The 17,888-nt window shown below is 41.8% G+C and overlaps 1 protein-coding gene and 1 long non-coding RNA gene across 2 annotated transcripts in view; one reads left to right on the forward strand and one right to left on the reverse strand.

The window, feature by feature from the left end:
• Positions 1–17,888, forward strand: part of LOC145437919 (uncharacterized) — a 154,542-nt gene that overhangs the window by 120,027 nt on the left and 16,627 nt on the right. The window lies entirely within an intron of this gene.
• Positions 2,483–4,421, reverse strand: LOC145437926 (uncharacterized). Its single transcript, XM_080315297.1, has 2 exons — positions 3,343–4,421; positions 2,483–2,826 (listed from the first exon to the last, which is right to left on the reverse strand). Exons 1-2 carry the CDS (start codon positions 3,452–3,454, stop codon positions 2,483–2,485), a joined length of 456 nt encoding a protein of 151 aa, XP_080171423.1. The 5' UTR covers positions 3,455–4,421.

A 17,888-nucleotide genomic window follows, 5' to 3' on the forward strand; every position in this document is an offset into this window, starting at 1 on the left:
CACCTTGAGAAAATTTGTAGGTTTACCCAGTGGTGGGCTTACGATTGGGGGGCCCTAGGCGAGGAGGGCTCCCTATCTAAATTATCGCAACTACTGGGGGGCTACGCCCCCAGACCCCCCTCACTAACGCTTGATGATACTTTTATTGTTCTGCACCTCGTATACACTGTTCCGGTAGTGCTTTGTCTGTACTTCATGATAAAGCTTTCAGCATATAAAATAATTATGTGTCATGCCACAGTCAGGGTTGTAATGACTCGAGTCATGACTCGACTCGAGTCAGACTCGAGTCACGATATTTTTGTGACTCGACTTGACTCGAGTCATTTTCTTGAAATGGGAAAATGACTCGACTCGAGTCAATATGACTTGTACTCGAGTCATTACGCATGTCTCGATGCAAGTCATTGACTCGGCTTATTTTATATGACTTGAAGATGAAGAAATTTGCGAATCGTAATGGCTAGATCAGGGCTGGCCAACCTTTTCGACCAAAGGGCCACATTCGATTGATGAACTTTTGCGCGGGCCACTATCCGGGCGAAGCGCAAAATTTTTTTGAAGTTCATAGGTCAATAATATTGTCACTTGACTATATTGCGGGCCTGCTGTATATCGCTGGGCTAAGTTTGCGAGGACTGGGCTATTCGGCGCATGGACATATCGATATCGAAAGCTGTGACCAACATGCGTCAATCATTTCGAGCCTAGGTTTCACGGTGGACGGTCTTACTGCGAGCGCAAACGCAAGGTCGCATATGTTGAACGACACTTTGGCCCGTATTCAAAGAGACGCCTCGAACTCAAACTCAAGGCTTGCTCGACGGAGTAAAGGCGGAGTTCAACTCCATTGGAGTAGCTCCTTGGTATTCAAAGACATTTTCTAGCTTTGCTCAGTTTCGAGTCTTACTCGACACGTCTGGCATCGTTCGCAACTGTGCGCTGTGCGCTCGCTCGGTATGAACTGTTAAGATGCCGGGTTGGAATCCCGGTACGTTTAGCGTAATATCTTTGGTGTGCAGTATCACACCGTGAGGACAGTAAGTAGAATCTTTGTTGTGCACGAGACACCGATTCCATATTGGCAGGTAGGTATAAGACCGTATAAGGTACGTGTTTCATTCCTTTCAGATAAAATAGCTATTGACATAGATATGTTAGAATATTACATGCAAGTGAATGGAAACAGGCTGCAGCAAGTACGGAAGTACCTTACAGATTTTGATAATCCCGTGGAATACATCACTGAGGAACTGTGTTCTGATCGCTATAGGCTTACGAAAGCCGGTGTTAGTGGATTATGGAGATCCTACATAACCTTACCAGCCCATCCAACAAAGGCCTGCCCCTGCCCCCGTTGTTGAAGTTCCTTGTTGTTTTGCGCTTTTACGCCACAGGAAGCTTTCAAGTTGTTGCTGGGGAACTGGAACATGTCTCCCAGCTCACCGATGGTTGGTGGATTGGTGAAGCTGGACAGTATGGCCATAGCTCATAAAAGCTCAGCTTCAGCATACATCTAATTCCCACAAGTTGAAGTCGCAGCCAATGAGGCCACACGATTTTACGACAAACAGCTGCTGAACAAGGTTCTAATATCCTCCAGAATAACTATAGAGAGGACTTTTGGAGTGTGGAAGAGCGTGTTCCCCTGCTTATCACTGGGTCTACGGGCGACACATCCATGACTGTGATTGGTGTTAACAGCAGTGTTATACAACTATGCCAGAAAGCACAGGTAATATATTTCTTGATTTTTTTAATATCAAGCGCTTAACTCCCTTCAAATTTAGGTGCATCATCAACAATGAAACTGATGTCCCTCTCATCCCATAAGAAGTTGTAGAGGCACCGAGAGATGTACGAGGCTTCCTGAGAGGCCTAGCTCGGAGACGACGGATCGTAGAAACCCACTTTACGAATGAAATTTAATTTGTTATCAGAAATAAAGAAACTGCGGTATCACTTGTATGGAACCGAACGAAATGGTACAGTGTAGAAAGAAAAGAAGTGGAACAGTAACTATCAATAATCCACGGTTACATGGGCATAACGAAAAAAGCATAAATATCACGGTGCGGTGTTGCAAGTCAAAGGCTTATCCAGTTAAACGGGCATAGCAAAAGAAACGTATTGATGTCACAGTGCTGCAATTAGAGGCATAGTAACTGTCAATAATGCACGGTTAAAAGGGTATGGCACAAGAAAAGCATTCATGTCACATTGCTGCAAGTACAAGCATAGTGACTAGCGATATTCCACAGTTAAATGGGTATGGCACAAGGAAAGCATTCATGTCACATTGCTGCAAGTACAAGCATAGTAACTATCAATAATCCACAGTTAAATGGGTATATGGCACAAGGAAAGCATTCATGTCACATTGCTGCAAGTACAAGCATAGTAAGGAGTAACATCAATAATGCGCAGGTAAATGGGACAAAAAATATTTGCATCACGGTGCTGCAAGCATAATCAATGAATCTTAAATTGAAAGCTTTTGTAAAGTAGGTAGACCCGTTTCTAGTGGGACTGGTGAAGGCAAGCCTTCAAGCTTTTGCCTTGCATCTGCTATCAACAGCTGCTTGGTCACAAGTACCGACTGCAGATCAGCAACGGACTGCTGCTTCTCTACTAAGAGCCTTTGCTGTTGCAAGCAGTCAATTTCCAATTTAATCTTTTCCACTTTCAACTCATGCTCCAAGAACATGGCATCCAATATGAAGTTGTTAACTTCAGCTCTTTTTGGTTTCTTTCTTGGCATCTCTGTCTTTTCCGTTTCTTTTACCACCGGCCTTGAAGCCGGAGTTGCAGTCGTGAAACTTACATCTGAAATTGGGATATATGATATAGAAAGCATTCATTGCATAGCAAATGCGTATAAATTCTAAATAACTTATATATGCTTATAAAGCTTTGCTCAGAATTTTAGTCATGTATCTGTATATATTTACACAGATTTTAGTTAACGTTCATTAATAATAAACAATATCGATGTCAACATCACATCGTGGATATGCCCCTGACCCTGATCACCATTGACTGGCTATGGTCCTTATGACTATTAATCAATGCGCAGTGCTAATTCTGGTCAGTGTTAGCTTTCGGGTTTGCGAGTATAAGGTTTTACAGTTATTATACGGAGCGATTTTGGAGGTATGGCACAAATTTGGTATGTACAGGAATCGCAGCTAAGCGGTAACCCAACACGCAGCAAAACCTACATAACCAGAGACAGCGATGCTCAAATATCAACAGCGAATACCGTTGACTACTAATAGCGGGGATAACTGCTTGATATGGTGCTTTTATCAATGAAGTGTCCATTATTATGGAATACCGTACCTGAAGATGTCGATGCTACGGAAACGTCCACAAACACCACTTGGTCAGAATCAAAATCGTTCTGGAGTGGCTCGAATTGTTCCGGTATCATGCTATGGATCATCTGTGACATCTCTGGTACTGCCTTGGTTGGAGGACCTCCGCCAGTTGGGCACGTTCCTCTGTTATATCTTCTTTCGATCTGTTGAAATGCATACGCTACGCATTAGAACTGGCCTCGGCATATTCCTAGAATTTCATCAAAAATCTTACCTCGCCTTCATGTTATTCCAACATTTTTTAAGCTGCTTGGATGATACCTTTTGAGCATCCGGGAAGGAATTGTATTGAACGGCAAGATCTTCCCATGCAGCATTTTTCCTTTAGATAGAATTTCCATCATTTCTTTTATCCTCAAGTACATCCAGCTTTGCGCTTACAAGAGTCATAAGACGGCTCTTGTCAGCCAAACTAAACCTTAATTTTGACATAACTGTAACTGTAACTGGAAAAATGTTTCTGTTGAAATCCAACAATATAGTTTGCTTTCCCAAACATTATCATGTGGCAGACACATCGAGAAAACTGCGAAAAAGCAAGGCTTGTATGAATACTACCACATCACTGCCATACTTCACAACTACCATTTCAATGATATACAGTACACTATTATACAGCTTATTAAAGCCAGATATTACATGAAAATGATCGAACTCGGTGGACTTTACAATGTACTATACCGGTATAGTTTACCATTAAGATCATAAATACGATTAATATATGTGTACAGCCCATCATCCCGCAGCATACTACCAGAAAAGTCAGTGCAAAGCGTTCGAGTAAAGCCTTGAGACTGCCCCCGGCTCGACTCGAAAAACGCACACTCGACAGCCAAATTCTCAGCTCGCCAGCTACCGCGCATCGTCTCTGAATACCAAACAGCTCGAAGTCGAGCTCGACAGACCGCGAAGTCCGTCTCCAGCCGTGCTCAAACTCATTCTCGAGTTGCGCTCTCTGAATACCGATTGTTACGCAATTTTGACGCAAAGTGAGTTTGAGCACTGAGTAAGGTTTCTTGAATACGGGCCTTTGTCTTGTAATCGCGAATATAGTTAAGGCCTCTGCACACTGACCTCGCGACGCAACATCGCGAGTTGCGCGTTGCGAGTTGCTAGTCGTAAGTAGCGAAGCAATGCACACTGGTCCCGGCAGTGCCCACAAGCGGCAACTACAGCTCTTGCGCGTTCTGTCCGAAGTCTCGTAATGGATACACATTGCACAGCTCCCGGTGACCCAGTTAAAGGCGCTATTTCCGGTTGCCGATCCAAATTTCTGGAGTTCTAGCTGTAGCCTATTATGCTACAGACACCAAGCCTTTCTGTATTCCACTGCCTCAGTGACTGCATCAACTGTCAAGCACTCATACATTAATTTCTCGATATGATAGAGAACGACATTCAAATACATTATAATTTTATTGTAAACTCTGGGATTCTTTCCTTTTCAATCTTCGATTCGCCCTCAGGTATCAAGCATGGAAACTGATCCGTAGGCCTGGTTGATTCATTCTCCATAATGATGCATAGTCCCTTTCTAACTTATAATATTAGCCATTACAATTCGTACCGAAGTCTGATAAAGAGGAGAATAGACGAAATCTAACATCAAGAGTTACACTGCTGCTACCTAGTCAAGAAAAAGATTTTCAGACGTCGTGTACTGAAATGTACCGGTATCTGAAATATACATCAGTGAACCCATGACATACCACGATTACATGTACCTGCTTAACCCAGTTTCCAACCAATGTACAGTTGTACACTGTACACTGTACAGGTTAAAATGAATCAGACAAGGTATATATCTAATAAATCCACCTGTAGAAATACAATGACTGAGAGTTTCGCGGTATCGGTACTGCCGGAGCAGGTTGGCCTTTGGTAATTACCAAGTACCGGTACTGCTTACAGTAGAATGCGCTCTTGCAGTTAAGCTTCAAGTTTTAAAATGGCCTCAAATCAGTCTAAATTCAATGAGGAAACAATTATAGATGCCAAAACACGCAATACCCGGACAAACTATTGCGGTGACATAGAGCTAACGATCAGTAACTGCTGACCAGTCGCTCGCAACTCGCGACAAAGTTGAAAATTTTCAATTTTGTCGCGGACTTGCGCAGCCCTGTCGCAGACGGCATGTTGCGAGTTGCCGGCGACTCCGGTCTGCATGGCCCAGTCGCAGACAGGCGCGATTCTCTCGTTTTATCGGGTCGCGAGCTCAGTGTGCAGAGGCCTTAAGACTCAATCTGATACATTGGGTGTTCTTCCATTTGCACAAAAGGGCAACAATATCAAAAACAAGAAATCGAGTGACAACATATTGCGCTAAGCTTGTAGAAAATTTTGACCTTTGATGAATCCATCGCAAATTATTCTGCTTTATTGTAGTGTACGAAGATGTACCAATATGTGAATGGCTGATGGATCTGTCAATGCGTCGGAACTGATATTTTAGTCATCACATCTCAAGTATTGCGGCCAGACTAATCAAATTTTTGGTTGGCCTTGCAAGCTCAAAATCTGTGCAATCCATTTTTTATGATATTAGAAATTTCGGAAATTACCTCGCGGGCCACTCAAAACCTTCTCGCGGGCCACATGTGGCCCGCGGGCCACGGGTTGGCCGGCCCTGGGCTAGATCAACGCATCTGACGAATTCTGGCGACATCGCTATTTGTAACCACTGCTTGCGTTGCAGTCGCCTGATATCAGATATGCCGCCGTAAAAACAACAGACAATGGTACATAGTGGCAATGCACTGTACAAAATCATCCAGTGGTGAAGAGATAATATAGATCCTCCGCAATCAAAGACTTTTCAATTATACAAGCAAACAATCGAAGCAAAGTTCAATTAGAGCGAATGAAATGACTCAGATGGTCAAGAGACTGATACGCCCATGTGTAGATTTGAAGGCGATGATTCTTTGCATTTTTGGGAGACTGGAAATAATGAGTGCTCTTCAGTGGGGTTCAAAAATGCTTGTCAATTCCTGCATCTAGTGCCCTAGTGGAACGTGTATTCAGTAAATGTGGATTTATTCTCAGGCCATGCCGCTTAAACATATCTGAGGATCTCCATTCCACATTAGTATTTTTGAAGTGTAACTCATTGATTTGATCTGCTGTCTGTGAAAACACACAATACCCCCCTCGATTTGACGTTTTGTTAGGTATGTGCATTGTGCACGTGAGTAATAATGAATGACTAATATTGTGTGATGTTTGTACAATATGGCTGTTCTAAAATAACTTCTTTTTTATTTTACTAGGTGGCTACTTGATAAAATTGTTATGTTGCATAAAAAGAACACTGAATCTGGGTTGATTTGAAAAAGTAGAATCAATGATGTGAGAGGAGAATATTTTAGATTTGAAAATAAATGGAGTATTTTTAGTGAGAAATTCTTTCATAATATTATAATTACATACTAGCAGTAAGCCGACTATTTTTTCATATCCAAAATATTCCACTCTAATAACTTCGCTTCTTCTAGTTTGATTTGGGCCTAATTTGCTATGAATCATATTTTTACACAATATAACAATATCATAAGGTAGCCGGTAAAATTCGAAATCTCTATTTGTAATTAATCCAAAATTGTCTCTCATAGCATTGCTTTCTACTGATTGGAATTGAGCCAAATTTGAGTTCATCTAGGCAATTCAACAATTTTAAGAAGTAGCCTAAGTTTTGAGGTTTTGTCCTCTTTTATGAGAATTTTTGTTAAATGTAGGGCAAATTCGACGAGGATACAGTAAATCAGCACTGAAGTAACGCTGCGGCGGCTATTTCTGGAGCTAAGCAGGAAAGTTGAACTTTTTTTAGTCAACCACCTGATAATGTGAAAGAATAACTGTACCCACACATCAACATGCATCTGTTGATTCTCTATCAGCTGGTATCTAGACGTGAATTCGTTGGTTCTCTATCAGATAGTTTATGTAGACGTGAATTCGTTGGTTCTCTATAATAAGCTATTTGTGAGCAGTCGTCGATGTGCTCGCAATAATAACTCAATGCTTGTATTTGTGATGTATCAGACTGAGAAGACAGATATTTGATGTAAAGCTCTAAGATTAGTAAATTTATCATATTGGCTGCCTGTCTCGTCTATCAGTAGCATCGGTAAATAGGGCCAGGAACTGTCCGTTATCAGCCTAAATAAACATGTGCCAGGACTCTGATAGGGACAAAATAAGCATGTTTGGCAAGCAAGGAATTCGATATCACCCAAGCAGGATTGAAAACATAAGTTGAACATGACTTCAATACTGTCACTTGGACTCGGACTCGAGTCATAACACTATGACTCGGACTTGACCCTTTAAACCAGGGGTTCTCAACCTGGGGGGCGCGCCCCCCTTGGGGGGCGCGGGAGGCTCTCAGGGGGGGCGCGAGAAATTGACGAAGTCAGTATAGGGGGGGCGCGAGAAATTGACAAAGTCAGTATAAATTGTACGTGTCCGAACATGTGTTTCACATCCATTGTGAGAAGACGATTAATGAAGATGAAATTTATTCCATATTCAAGAAAGCTTGCAAAATACAAACTCTAGCAACAGCGCTCAACTGAGTATAGTCTGATTTCAACTTAATCTGAGCAAATTTTTGAAATTCTTTGGAGATATAGAGAGCAATTCCCACTTGTAAGTCATTCATTGCTTCATAGCTTTGACAGTAGCCTAAAGCTTGTCGCGCTGGGCAGCTCTTGTTAGTAGCTTGCGAACTGCACTGCCTAAGACAGACTTAGATGCAACATAGGTTGGCCGGTTTCGCCCCCAATTAGGCTATAAATCAACACAATTAATTTATTTCGAAAACTGATCAAATTTAGCCTGGCAGGACAGAACTACGCCTTGCTCTCGGTACTCACTACCAGCATCAGGATTAGTCTCAGGGTGACCTACATTGAAATTAATTAATGGATGTCTTGTTCCATGTTTTTTGTTAATTTCAAACAAGTTTGAAGAAATTTGTCAGCAATATAAAAGACTCAACAACTGGAATGCAGGTTCAAAATTAGCGTAACATATACCTTATGTATACTATGAGATCAGGGGTGGGCAGCCTGCAGCCGTAGAAGGGAATTTGAGCGGCCGTCGACGCCTAATTCAATTAGTATGTGTTGGCGGCCGTAGACATGCAAATTGCAATTACGAATTCACTCCCGCATTTTCGAGAGATTTTAATTAATCTTGAAATTTTCTTCGCCCTCCGCGCAATTCAACAAGACTTCATTTTTCAATTTTAATGCAGTAGCGCCCTTCTTAATCTGAGCCGGAATGGGAAGTGGCAAGAAATAGCAATTCGTTCGCGGCCCTGAAAAATTTTCGCGCTCCGCGCGACAATATGCACCTCCCGGCAGCTATTCATAACATTGCCACTCACGATTTCGGTGCGTACAATAGGCCATTGTGAAAAGTAGAATCGTCCGGAGTTCACCGGGAATGGATATGGACAGTTTACCGTAGGAATTTTGCGTTCATTGCGGCGATTATCATGACGATAAATGCAAGGGGGGTCAGGGGGGGCGCGAGTTTTTTGACCATCTCCAAGGGGGGGGGGGCGTGTCAAAAAAGGTTGAGAACCACTGCTTTAAACGGTGACTTGGACTCGGACTTGACTCGGTGATGAATTGAAAATGACTCGACTTGACTCGAGTCAAAACCACAAAAGTAAGATTGACTCGTGACTCGGAACCATGTGACTTGGTTACAACCCTGGCCACAGTACAATAAACGACTTGGCATATTCGAAAACAAGTGACTCAAGTGAACTATAGCGCGTTTCGAGACCTACCTATTTAGAAAAATTATGGGATGTAGCTAAGGCCTTTAGCTAATGGCAAAATCGATGGAGATCATCAAATCAAAGTGAGCTCTTGCAACTAGTGCAGAAATTTAATGATCGACTACTGCTTGCGGTACCATATTCTACATTGGTGCATGCATTTTTGTGGTTATTCATAAAATGATTACTAAAAAATGAGAATTGATGATTGACCTGTCTTTACGGTACAATACCATAATCTTTATGGATACAAGGATTCCGCGGTTATTCAGAAAATGGTAATACTTGAAAAAAAAGCGCGTAAACCGGAGAAATAGTTGGAAAAAGCGCGTGAACCGAGGAGGGGGGCCCTCGAAAGCGCGTAAATCAACCAGGGGGCCCTAGGCGACCGCCTACCTCGCCTACCCCAAAAGCCACCACTGGGTTTACCTAAGATTCTCATCTCGTACGTCGTTATATATTGTACTGGTTTTGGTGTCCAATCCCTTCTATTGCCCCACTCGTTACTTGTCTCAGACGTATCTGAGCATAAACAAAATCAAAACTCAATGGCACGGGCCGCGCGCCATCAAACTTTGCACTTCGTATCGGGAAAACAATATTTCTCTACGGGTCACAGGTGATCGGCAAGATATTAATTCAATTGAGTACTTTGGGGCTGCCATTAAATGCGCTTCTTAATAGTGTCGTTCTACCAAATGCGTCGCAATTGAGTAGACTCGGAGTGGCTATATTTCAACGTTGTAAGCCACTTCGATTCAAATCCTTGTCAATTAGACTAAGAAGGCATATTATACATGGTATATGATATGCCATGCACAGATTGATGACTGACAGACCACAAAAGCGTCACATAACAGGTACAGGCTTTCCTTAGTTGCGCTCAATTCAGAAACATCTTCTGATTGGTAAAAGATCCGGTATCAGTGAAAATCTACACACAAAAAAAAATTTACCTCGATTTACCGCGAAATGTCTGAAAGCAGGGTGGCCAGCCACTTGGCAGTAATGTAACATTACCGTCACTCAATGTAAATTCAACTTACACCCGTCCGGTAATCTAGCTTTACGCGCCAGACTGTAATGTTACAGTCGCCTCTGGTATATTCAATCTACATTCTCTCCTGTACATTTACGAGCGAGACTGTAATTTTACCGCTTACCTAGTACCTACAACCCTACATGCTGTTCTTTGTAAATCAGATTACATGCCAGCTTCTAAATCCACGTCCACATCCATACCTATCCCAAAGCAACGCGATGTCAAAATGCCGCTAAAGTTTCTTCACGCTCTAAAAACGACATTGGGACAATTGTATAATATATAACAGTGTATATTCATTCATGATTCACGATGAAAAAGTATTGCTGCTTCAATTTTAGCAGGAATGCAAATATACCACAAGTGGTCCCAAGAAAAGGTGAATTAATTCCACCGCCGGATAAACTTTCAATTGTTTCTTTTTTCTCGTCTTTATTGTCATTCCTTCTGTGTGACCAGTATCTTGCAGTTCCACTAAAAAGAAGTCATGCGTAAGTCGCTATATTAAGCAAAGTTCCTAACCTAGACATGGCATTACAATAACAACTAAGACAAATAGGCTAACAAATATATAACAATTTTTGAAGTACCGGTATTGGTACATCGTGTGATGACGGCTCCGCCTTTTACATGATATAGCAGAGATTCATGACTTACTTTATCTAATGCAGCGGTTCTCAACATTTGCGCGACCCTAGGCGATGGCCAAAAAGTTTGCGCCCCCCTGCACTTATCGTCACGACAAAAAGAGCACATCATCCAATACAGAGATAGGCAACCTTTTTGCTAATCACGGTCACATTTCAATTAAGTAATTAGTTAGCCCAAGGACGCATTCCAGGGCATAGTTGCCGCATAGCAGCCTATATTGCATATAAGTCTGTCTTAAGCAGTGCTGCAGTTCGCCAGCTATTACCAACAGCTACCAAGTGCACTGAGCTTTAGGCTGCTGCCAAATCTATATAGTAATGAATGACTTAGACGTGGAAATTGTTCTAAATCTTCAAAGAATATCAAAAATTTGCTCAAATGAATTTGAGTGCGACTGATGGAGTTTGAATTTGGCGAGCTTTCTTGAATACGAAATAAGTTTCTTCTTCAACAATTATCTTCTAAAAATGGTTGTGAAACACCTGTTTAGTCAGAATTCAGACTGACTTAGTCAATTTCTCGCGCCCCTCAGGTTGAGAACCACTGATCTAATGCATTGAAGCAAAAGGTTCCTCATTTGAGGTGGCATGTGTGCCAAACAAATCCAGCAGTGGATGGAAACATCTCTATGCTATGGCCCGAAAATTACATGAACAAGCCAACAGTTTCAACTCATCTGTGGCGGAGTATGTGGTGTCACAGGTCACTATGTAAGCCGACTAATATCCCAAAATAGAACAGAGAATGCGGCGAATGAAATATTTCAATATGGAAATCAAAGTTATCCCGGTGGTGTGCACAGTCGTAGATATTCACGGTAACAAATACTATACAGCACTGTACCTTTTACGATGCGTATCCTATTCAGCATTCCTGGGAATCTTCAACGTTCCACTTTCTTCAAGCACAACAAGCTTCGCTCCACCCGGGTTGCAATCCCGGTACGTTTAGCGAGACACCGATTCCATATTGTCGCTCCACCCTTTGCTCAAATCTCAATAATGGCCAGACGACGATACGACACTCGAACGATTTCAAAATGAGTGGTATTCATTCGCCGACATGCCACCAATAATATTCACTGGCCATGTCATAATGCTTGATTTAGGTCGTATTTTTCCGTACAGAAACATTTATCATTACATATAGTCTACGCTTACCATACGTCCTCTTTTAAGAGGATTTGTCCTCTTTTTTGACTTTTTTGAAAGTGTCCTCGGAGGACGCCCTTTTGTCATCTTTTTTGAAAATTTAGGTGAGATTTAGAGGAAAATGCGAGTGATATGCCGCAATTTAACGCAGAAGTGAAGCACCGGCGGGTATTTCGGAGGGAAAAGCTGTGATTTAAGCTCTGAGCGAAAAGAAGACCTTTTTTTTTTTTTTTTTAGTCAACCGATCACGAAGTGGGAGAAATTTACCGGTTTTTAAGAATTCTTCTCCAGTTTTGCATGTCTGAAATTTCTGAAAAAGTGTCCTCTTTTTACATTTCCAACATATGGTAAGCCTAATATAGTTCCTTTCTTTCCCATATAATCTCGTATAAATTGATATATATTCCACGTCATGTTCACTACTTACTGTACTTACTAAACCAGACGCTGCTTGTGATGTCACAGTTGTGCGTTGGTTGTTTACTACGAAACTCAGAAGAAGCAGTAACGCGTAACCCTAACCTATTGTAACATGTGACAGATCGCCATGTCCGCCATTAACAAATTGTCAACTGAGCATGCGGTGCTGACATTTCTAGTTTCCCGAACAATATTATACATCCTAAACTGATATTTTACCTTATCAGTCCTATCCGTGGTAACCAACGAGACCGGCCGTATAGCCATACCCTCATAATATAATATAGTGGCTATGGCGTACCACATTAGCTACGATTGTCAGTTGTTTCTTTTACCCTAGTATGTACTTTACTGATATTGGTACTAGGGCCAACAACTTGCGTATGATACACCTAGTTTCGCGAACGTGGTTGAATCAGGTCAAATCACCACAAAAATGATATGAGTAATATTCAGTTCCACGTATAACATTGGCCGCAGCGATTTTCAAGCTAATCAATTTTGCCAATAGCCTGATAAACTGCAGGAACGAGTAGCTGCCAGTAATTCTGCGAAGAAATTCTGGTAACCTGACTTTACAGCTAAATTAAGGTAATATTACATATCAAAATGTAAAATTACAAGCTACTCACAGTTATTGGCTGCGACTGGTAATTCGTTGCAAAATTCACAGAGATTTTCCAGTAAATCTACCAGATTTTTTTCAGTGTAGCATGACTGTGTGAATGGTACGATGCAACTATGACTTTAAATCCTAATATAATTAGGATTACTGGTGTTGACACTTGGATATTTCAGCACAATTTAAACTCACTCAAAGTTCAAGAAACATCATTTTCCGAGGCGGCATCGCGTCCTACTTCAGTTTTTTTCACTCCCCCCAAGAAGGAAGTGCCGCGAAGTTTGAAAACCGCTGTCTTAGTGGAAACTTGACTGACGTCTCGCATTAGGTAGCCGAACCCGCGTGCCATACTAGCCAGTGTTGGCACGACTCGAGTAGTGAATTGAGTCGAGTCAACTTTTGCAGATTACCCGACTCGACACTTAACTTCACTTGACTCGGCGTGTAAACTATGGGGATTGACTCATGAGTCGAAGCAAAATTTCCAAGTAAATATCAAGTCAACAATTCGAAGATCACGCAGTCTGGTTTTACTGAGAGTCCATCGGTGTGTCATAAATAAATCTACTGCAAACGAAGTGATAAGACCTAATGTTGTCCAAGTAGCGAGATAGCGCAATTGGTGTAATCCACAGCTGCAAGACCAGGACTGGGCAAAGTGCGGCCCGCCGAGCGATCCTGTGCGGCCCGCGAAAGGCTGCTTGAAATTTAAAATATCAAACCTACTTTTTAATGTTGCTGCGTGGACTAAAACTAGGGTTAGTTCGGATATCAATAATTTTCACTATCCGGATAACGGATATATCCGGATATTTTGGAATTTATCTAACCGGTTAACCGGATAATACCTGCTAAGTGAGACAATCGATTTCATTAGGTCTGCATGTAAAACGGATCGCAAAATCATTACACAGAGTTATTGTAGAGTACCTACCTACGCGCGCAGTATGAGCGAATACGAGAAAAACCACGCAAATTTGATGTGCACTACTTCTGCAATGCCCTCTTTATAAAGCACAGATGCATCAATTGTGGGATCCTGTAGCCGGGACCGGAATTTTGTAACAAAGAGTCCACGTTCATTGAATGCTTTTTCAGCTTCCACAGAAGTGGGCTGAATAGAAATCAGCGTTTCGTAGAGAGTCAAAAGGTTGGCAGGTCGTACGCCGGAAACTTCAACGGCTTTACATCCTTTTGACCATCCTTATGTTTAGGTTTGGTGTACTAGAAGGACGACTAGCTGATACTGGAATTGATGCCGACATGATACCTCGCTCTAATTCACGTGATCAGGCACGCAGCCAGCCGAAAATGTAGGGGGATTGAAATAAAATCAGGGGGTTTCGATTTTTTTTTCGAATTATTCATCAGCGGAAATCAATTACGCTTGCACGCACGCAGATTTTTGCGAACATTCGATGTCATTCAGTTTCGCGGTGTCACTCTCAGAATCACTAATTAGAATACACTTAACGGCATATCGTCAACAAGCCATCGAGAGATAGGAGCCACTGCATGCTGGGTCCGAGATGGTTAGGCCAGCGATTATATCGTTCGTAGGCCTATTGCAGATGCGATGGTGTAGGTCAACGATAATATCGTGACCACCAAGCCAATGAAGATGCGATTGTGCAGGCCAGCGATGGAATAGTGTGTACACTGCACATGGCCTATTGCAGATGCGGTTCTTCAATCCAGTGGAACTATCGGCTTGTTGAAGACGCGATAAATCAGGCCAGAGACGATAGCCGAGCGCGCGGCAATCAATGACCTAATTTAACGATCTTCTCAGCAGGAGATCGCGTCACATTACATTGTGCAATGTGTACAGACGCATCTCGCTAATTGGCAACACGCTGCTCGTTAATCGGCCGCGCCAACACTGAATACGACTTATTGAAGCTTACTAAAACGTGTAAAATGCATTGGCAAATATTCTTTTTTATCCGGTTAACCGGCAAAAAATTATCCGGATATCAGATAGTGAAAATACCTGCGGTTAACCGGTTAACCGGTTAACCGTTATCCGGATAATCCAACCCTCTAAAACCATACAATGTATTACCTGGACCGGAAATTCGTTTACTATCAAGCCTGTTCATTCACATACCGTGATTACGCAGCCTTTACGTAGGCTACCTCACATGCCTAATCCAGATTAAAATCAAAGTCAATGAAGCAAGTTATGAAGGCTTACCATATTTTGGAAATGTAAAAAGAGGACACTTTTTCAGAAATCTGAGACTTGCAAAACCGGAGAAGAATTCTCAAAAACCGATGAATTTTTCCCACTTTGTGATCGGTTGACTAAAAAAAATCATCTCTCCGCTCAGAGCTAAATTCACCGTTCGTCGCTCCGAAATACCCGCCGGAGCGTCACTTCTGTGCTAATTTACGGCATATCACTCGCAATTTGCTCTAAATCTGACCCAAATTTTCAAAAAAGAGGACAAAAGGGCGTCCTCCGAGGACACTTTCAAAAAAGTCAAAAAAGAGGACAAATCCTCCTTAAAGAGGACGTATGGTAAACCTAAAGTAATGCCGCTAGAATTAAAGTCATAAGAAGTCACCAAACCTTGCCGAAAGATGAAATTCAAAGATGGTTATTAACTGCAACCTTCGATAATCAACAAGGTCATTTCGGCAAGCCGCACACCTCTCAGAAACCAGCTACCAAGACAATAAGCTATATATTATCCTTGGGACCATAACTCCCGCACCTCAAACCCCCAATTGCATGGCGAGCTCGACGGGCGCCCAAAATTATTTCATCAGTGAACATAAATTATAGGATATTTTTTTGAAAATTTATACAACTTCATTCAATGGTTTTTAGAATGGCCATTTCGGCGTTAGCTATTACCGCGCAACGACCCACCAAGATAAATGGGGTTCAGAGAAGGCACTATAATTGCAACTGCTGATCAAATTAACCAAGTAAAGAGAATAAAGCTCGACAGCGAGAAAACCTTGGCCGAAAAGGACTGCCCTTATGTTGACCGAAAACCACAAAGTCCAATTGGCCATAGGCAATATTTGCCAGTGAAGAAATACCAATCGGGAATCGGGGTCGTCTTTTTAGTTTGGTACGCTTCGCTGATTTCAATATCTTTTCACATAGTAGACGGGAGATCACGAAATAACAACATGTAACGAAGTAATCACACCAACGGACCCTCCCGAATATTTCCATGACAGTACCTCACTCAGCTCTAGCGGTAAAACTGAGTAGGCCACTACGTGGGCTGAGAGAGGTTAAAAAATATAGTAATAAATTTGCGATTACCAATATTATTGACCGATTGAATCATGAATCATGAAAAAATTCCGCGCTTGGCGCGATTAGGGCACAGACGTTGCTAATTAGTGTATACAAGACATCTCGTGCATCGTGCATCACGATGGGGGCTGGTATTGATAGAAAAACGCGGATAGGAATTTAAAGAGACTTCAAAATGTATCACGTTTAACAGTGCTTCAAAATACGACGGCAAATAGGTATTTGTTGGGTAATTAACCGTCACTATCTCATTACTCAATATCAACACATCCACTGAGCACCAATTCGTTTATTACACTGCTTCCAATTTGGAAATGAAATCAATACGCTGCATATTCTAAAAGTTCTGACTCGGCCCGCCAACATATTTCTGCTTCTCATTTGGCCCGCGAAGAAAAACAATTCCCACCCCTGTGCAACACCTATGGGTTGCTGATTCGAGTCCGACCGAGGTCGACTTCGGACTTCCTACCTAAGTGTTAGAAGTTTATCTAGGCTCCTTCTCGCCATTTCATCCGTGTAAAAAGTGTCTTAGAAAAGCCTATAAGTGGACCTTGCTACAAGTCTGTATCTACGGAATAGAAATGAAGGAAATCAGCCTGGTGTAGGCTAAATGACCATAGTATTTCACAAACACCATGAATACCACGAACAAACAAACTGACCTAATGTTGTCGTAGACTAGTATTAATCTAAATCTAGCAGTGTTTTATGTTCTATATCCTGCCCAGTGTGTAACTTTATTATTGAACCTATTGTAACTTGTTTACGTCGATCTGATATAGTTTGTACGTTTGCAGGCTTAAATTGTATCGTATGCAACTGCAGCTGTGGTGTTTATTGCATCAAATCAGTATGTTCCATATTCTATTACAGTGTTTTTCAACCATTTATATCAGGGGTGGCCAACCTTGTTGCTATTCACGGTTGCATTTTGATTACTTACGTAACCTATGGTCGCATTCCAGGGCAGAGTCGCAATGAACTAAATGGGCGCCAAATATCCACGTTAAACTGTCCATATCCATTCCCAGTGAACTACGGACCAATCTACTTTTCATATCGCCTTACTACACGTACCGAAATCGCTAATGGTCATGCTATGAATAGTCACTGCGACAGGTAATGTTCGCGCCAAACGCGAAAATATTTTCATATTCCCGAATGAGCTTCGTCATTAATATTATTGATTTCACATATTGCTGTCAAGTATTTATCCTTTCTCATCCCATGTGGCCAGGTTCACCGGTAGAGTTGGTGTGGAGAATGTTTTTAAAAACTTAGGACAAGTTACAAATGGTGAGGCATCTTCACGGGGGGCAATTGTTATTCGTCACTTTATTGCATGCCGTTATTTCTTGAACTCCCATAAGGATTTTCGGTATAGTGGAAATATATTGGAATCTCTCAAACGTACCAGAAACAAATTTCTTTCGTGAGGAGCATGCGATTTCAAGTTGGTATTTATGTATGCGATGCATCATTTTCCTCCTCCGTTCGCATCTGTACTATATGGCTCAGATTGCAAAGGACGCTACTTTATTAAAA

The sequence above is a fragment of the Botryllus schlosseri genome, chromosome 4 (assembly GCF_051294905.1).
Source record: "Botryllus schlosseri isolate E-star chromosome 4, Bs_hap1, whole genome shotgun sequence".
Taxonomy (NCBI): Eukaryota; Metazoa; Chordata; class Ascidiacea; order Stolidobranchia; family Styelidae; genus Botryllus; species Botryllus schlosseri.

Coding starts and splice junctions, on each gene's coding strand:
- LOC145437926 (XM_080315297.1), bottom strand. CDS start 3,454: ATGTCACAGATGATCCATAGCATGATACCGGAACAATTCGAGCCACTC. Junction 2,827..3,342: donor CGTAGCATCGACATCTTCAG/GTACGGTATTCC, acceptor TCCCAATTTCAG/ATGTAAGTTTCACGACTGCA.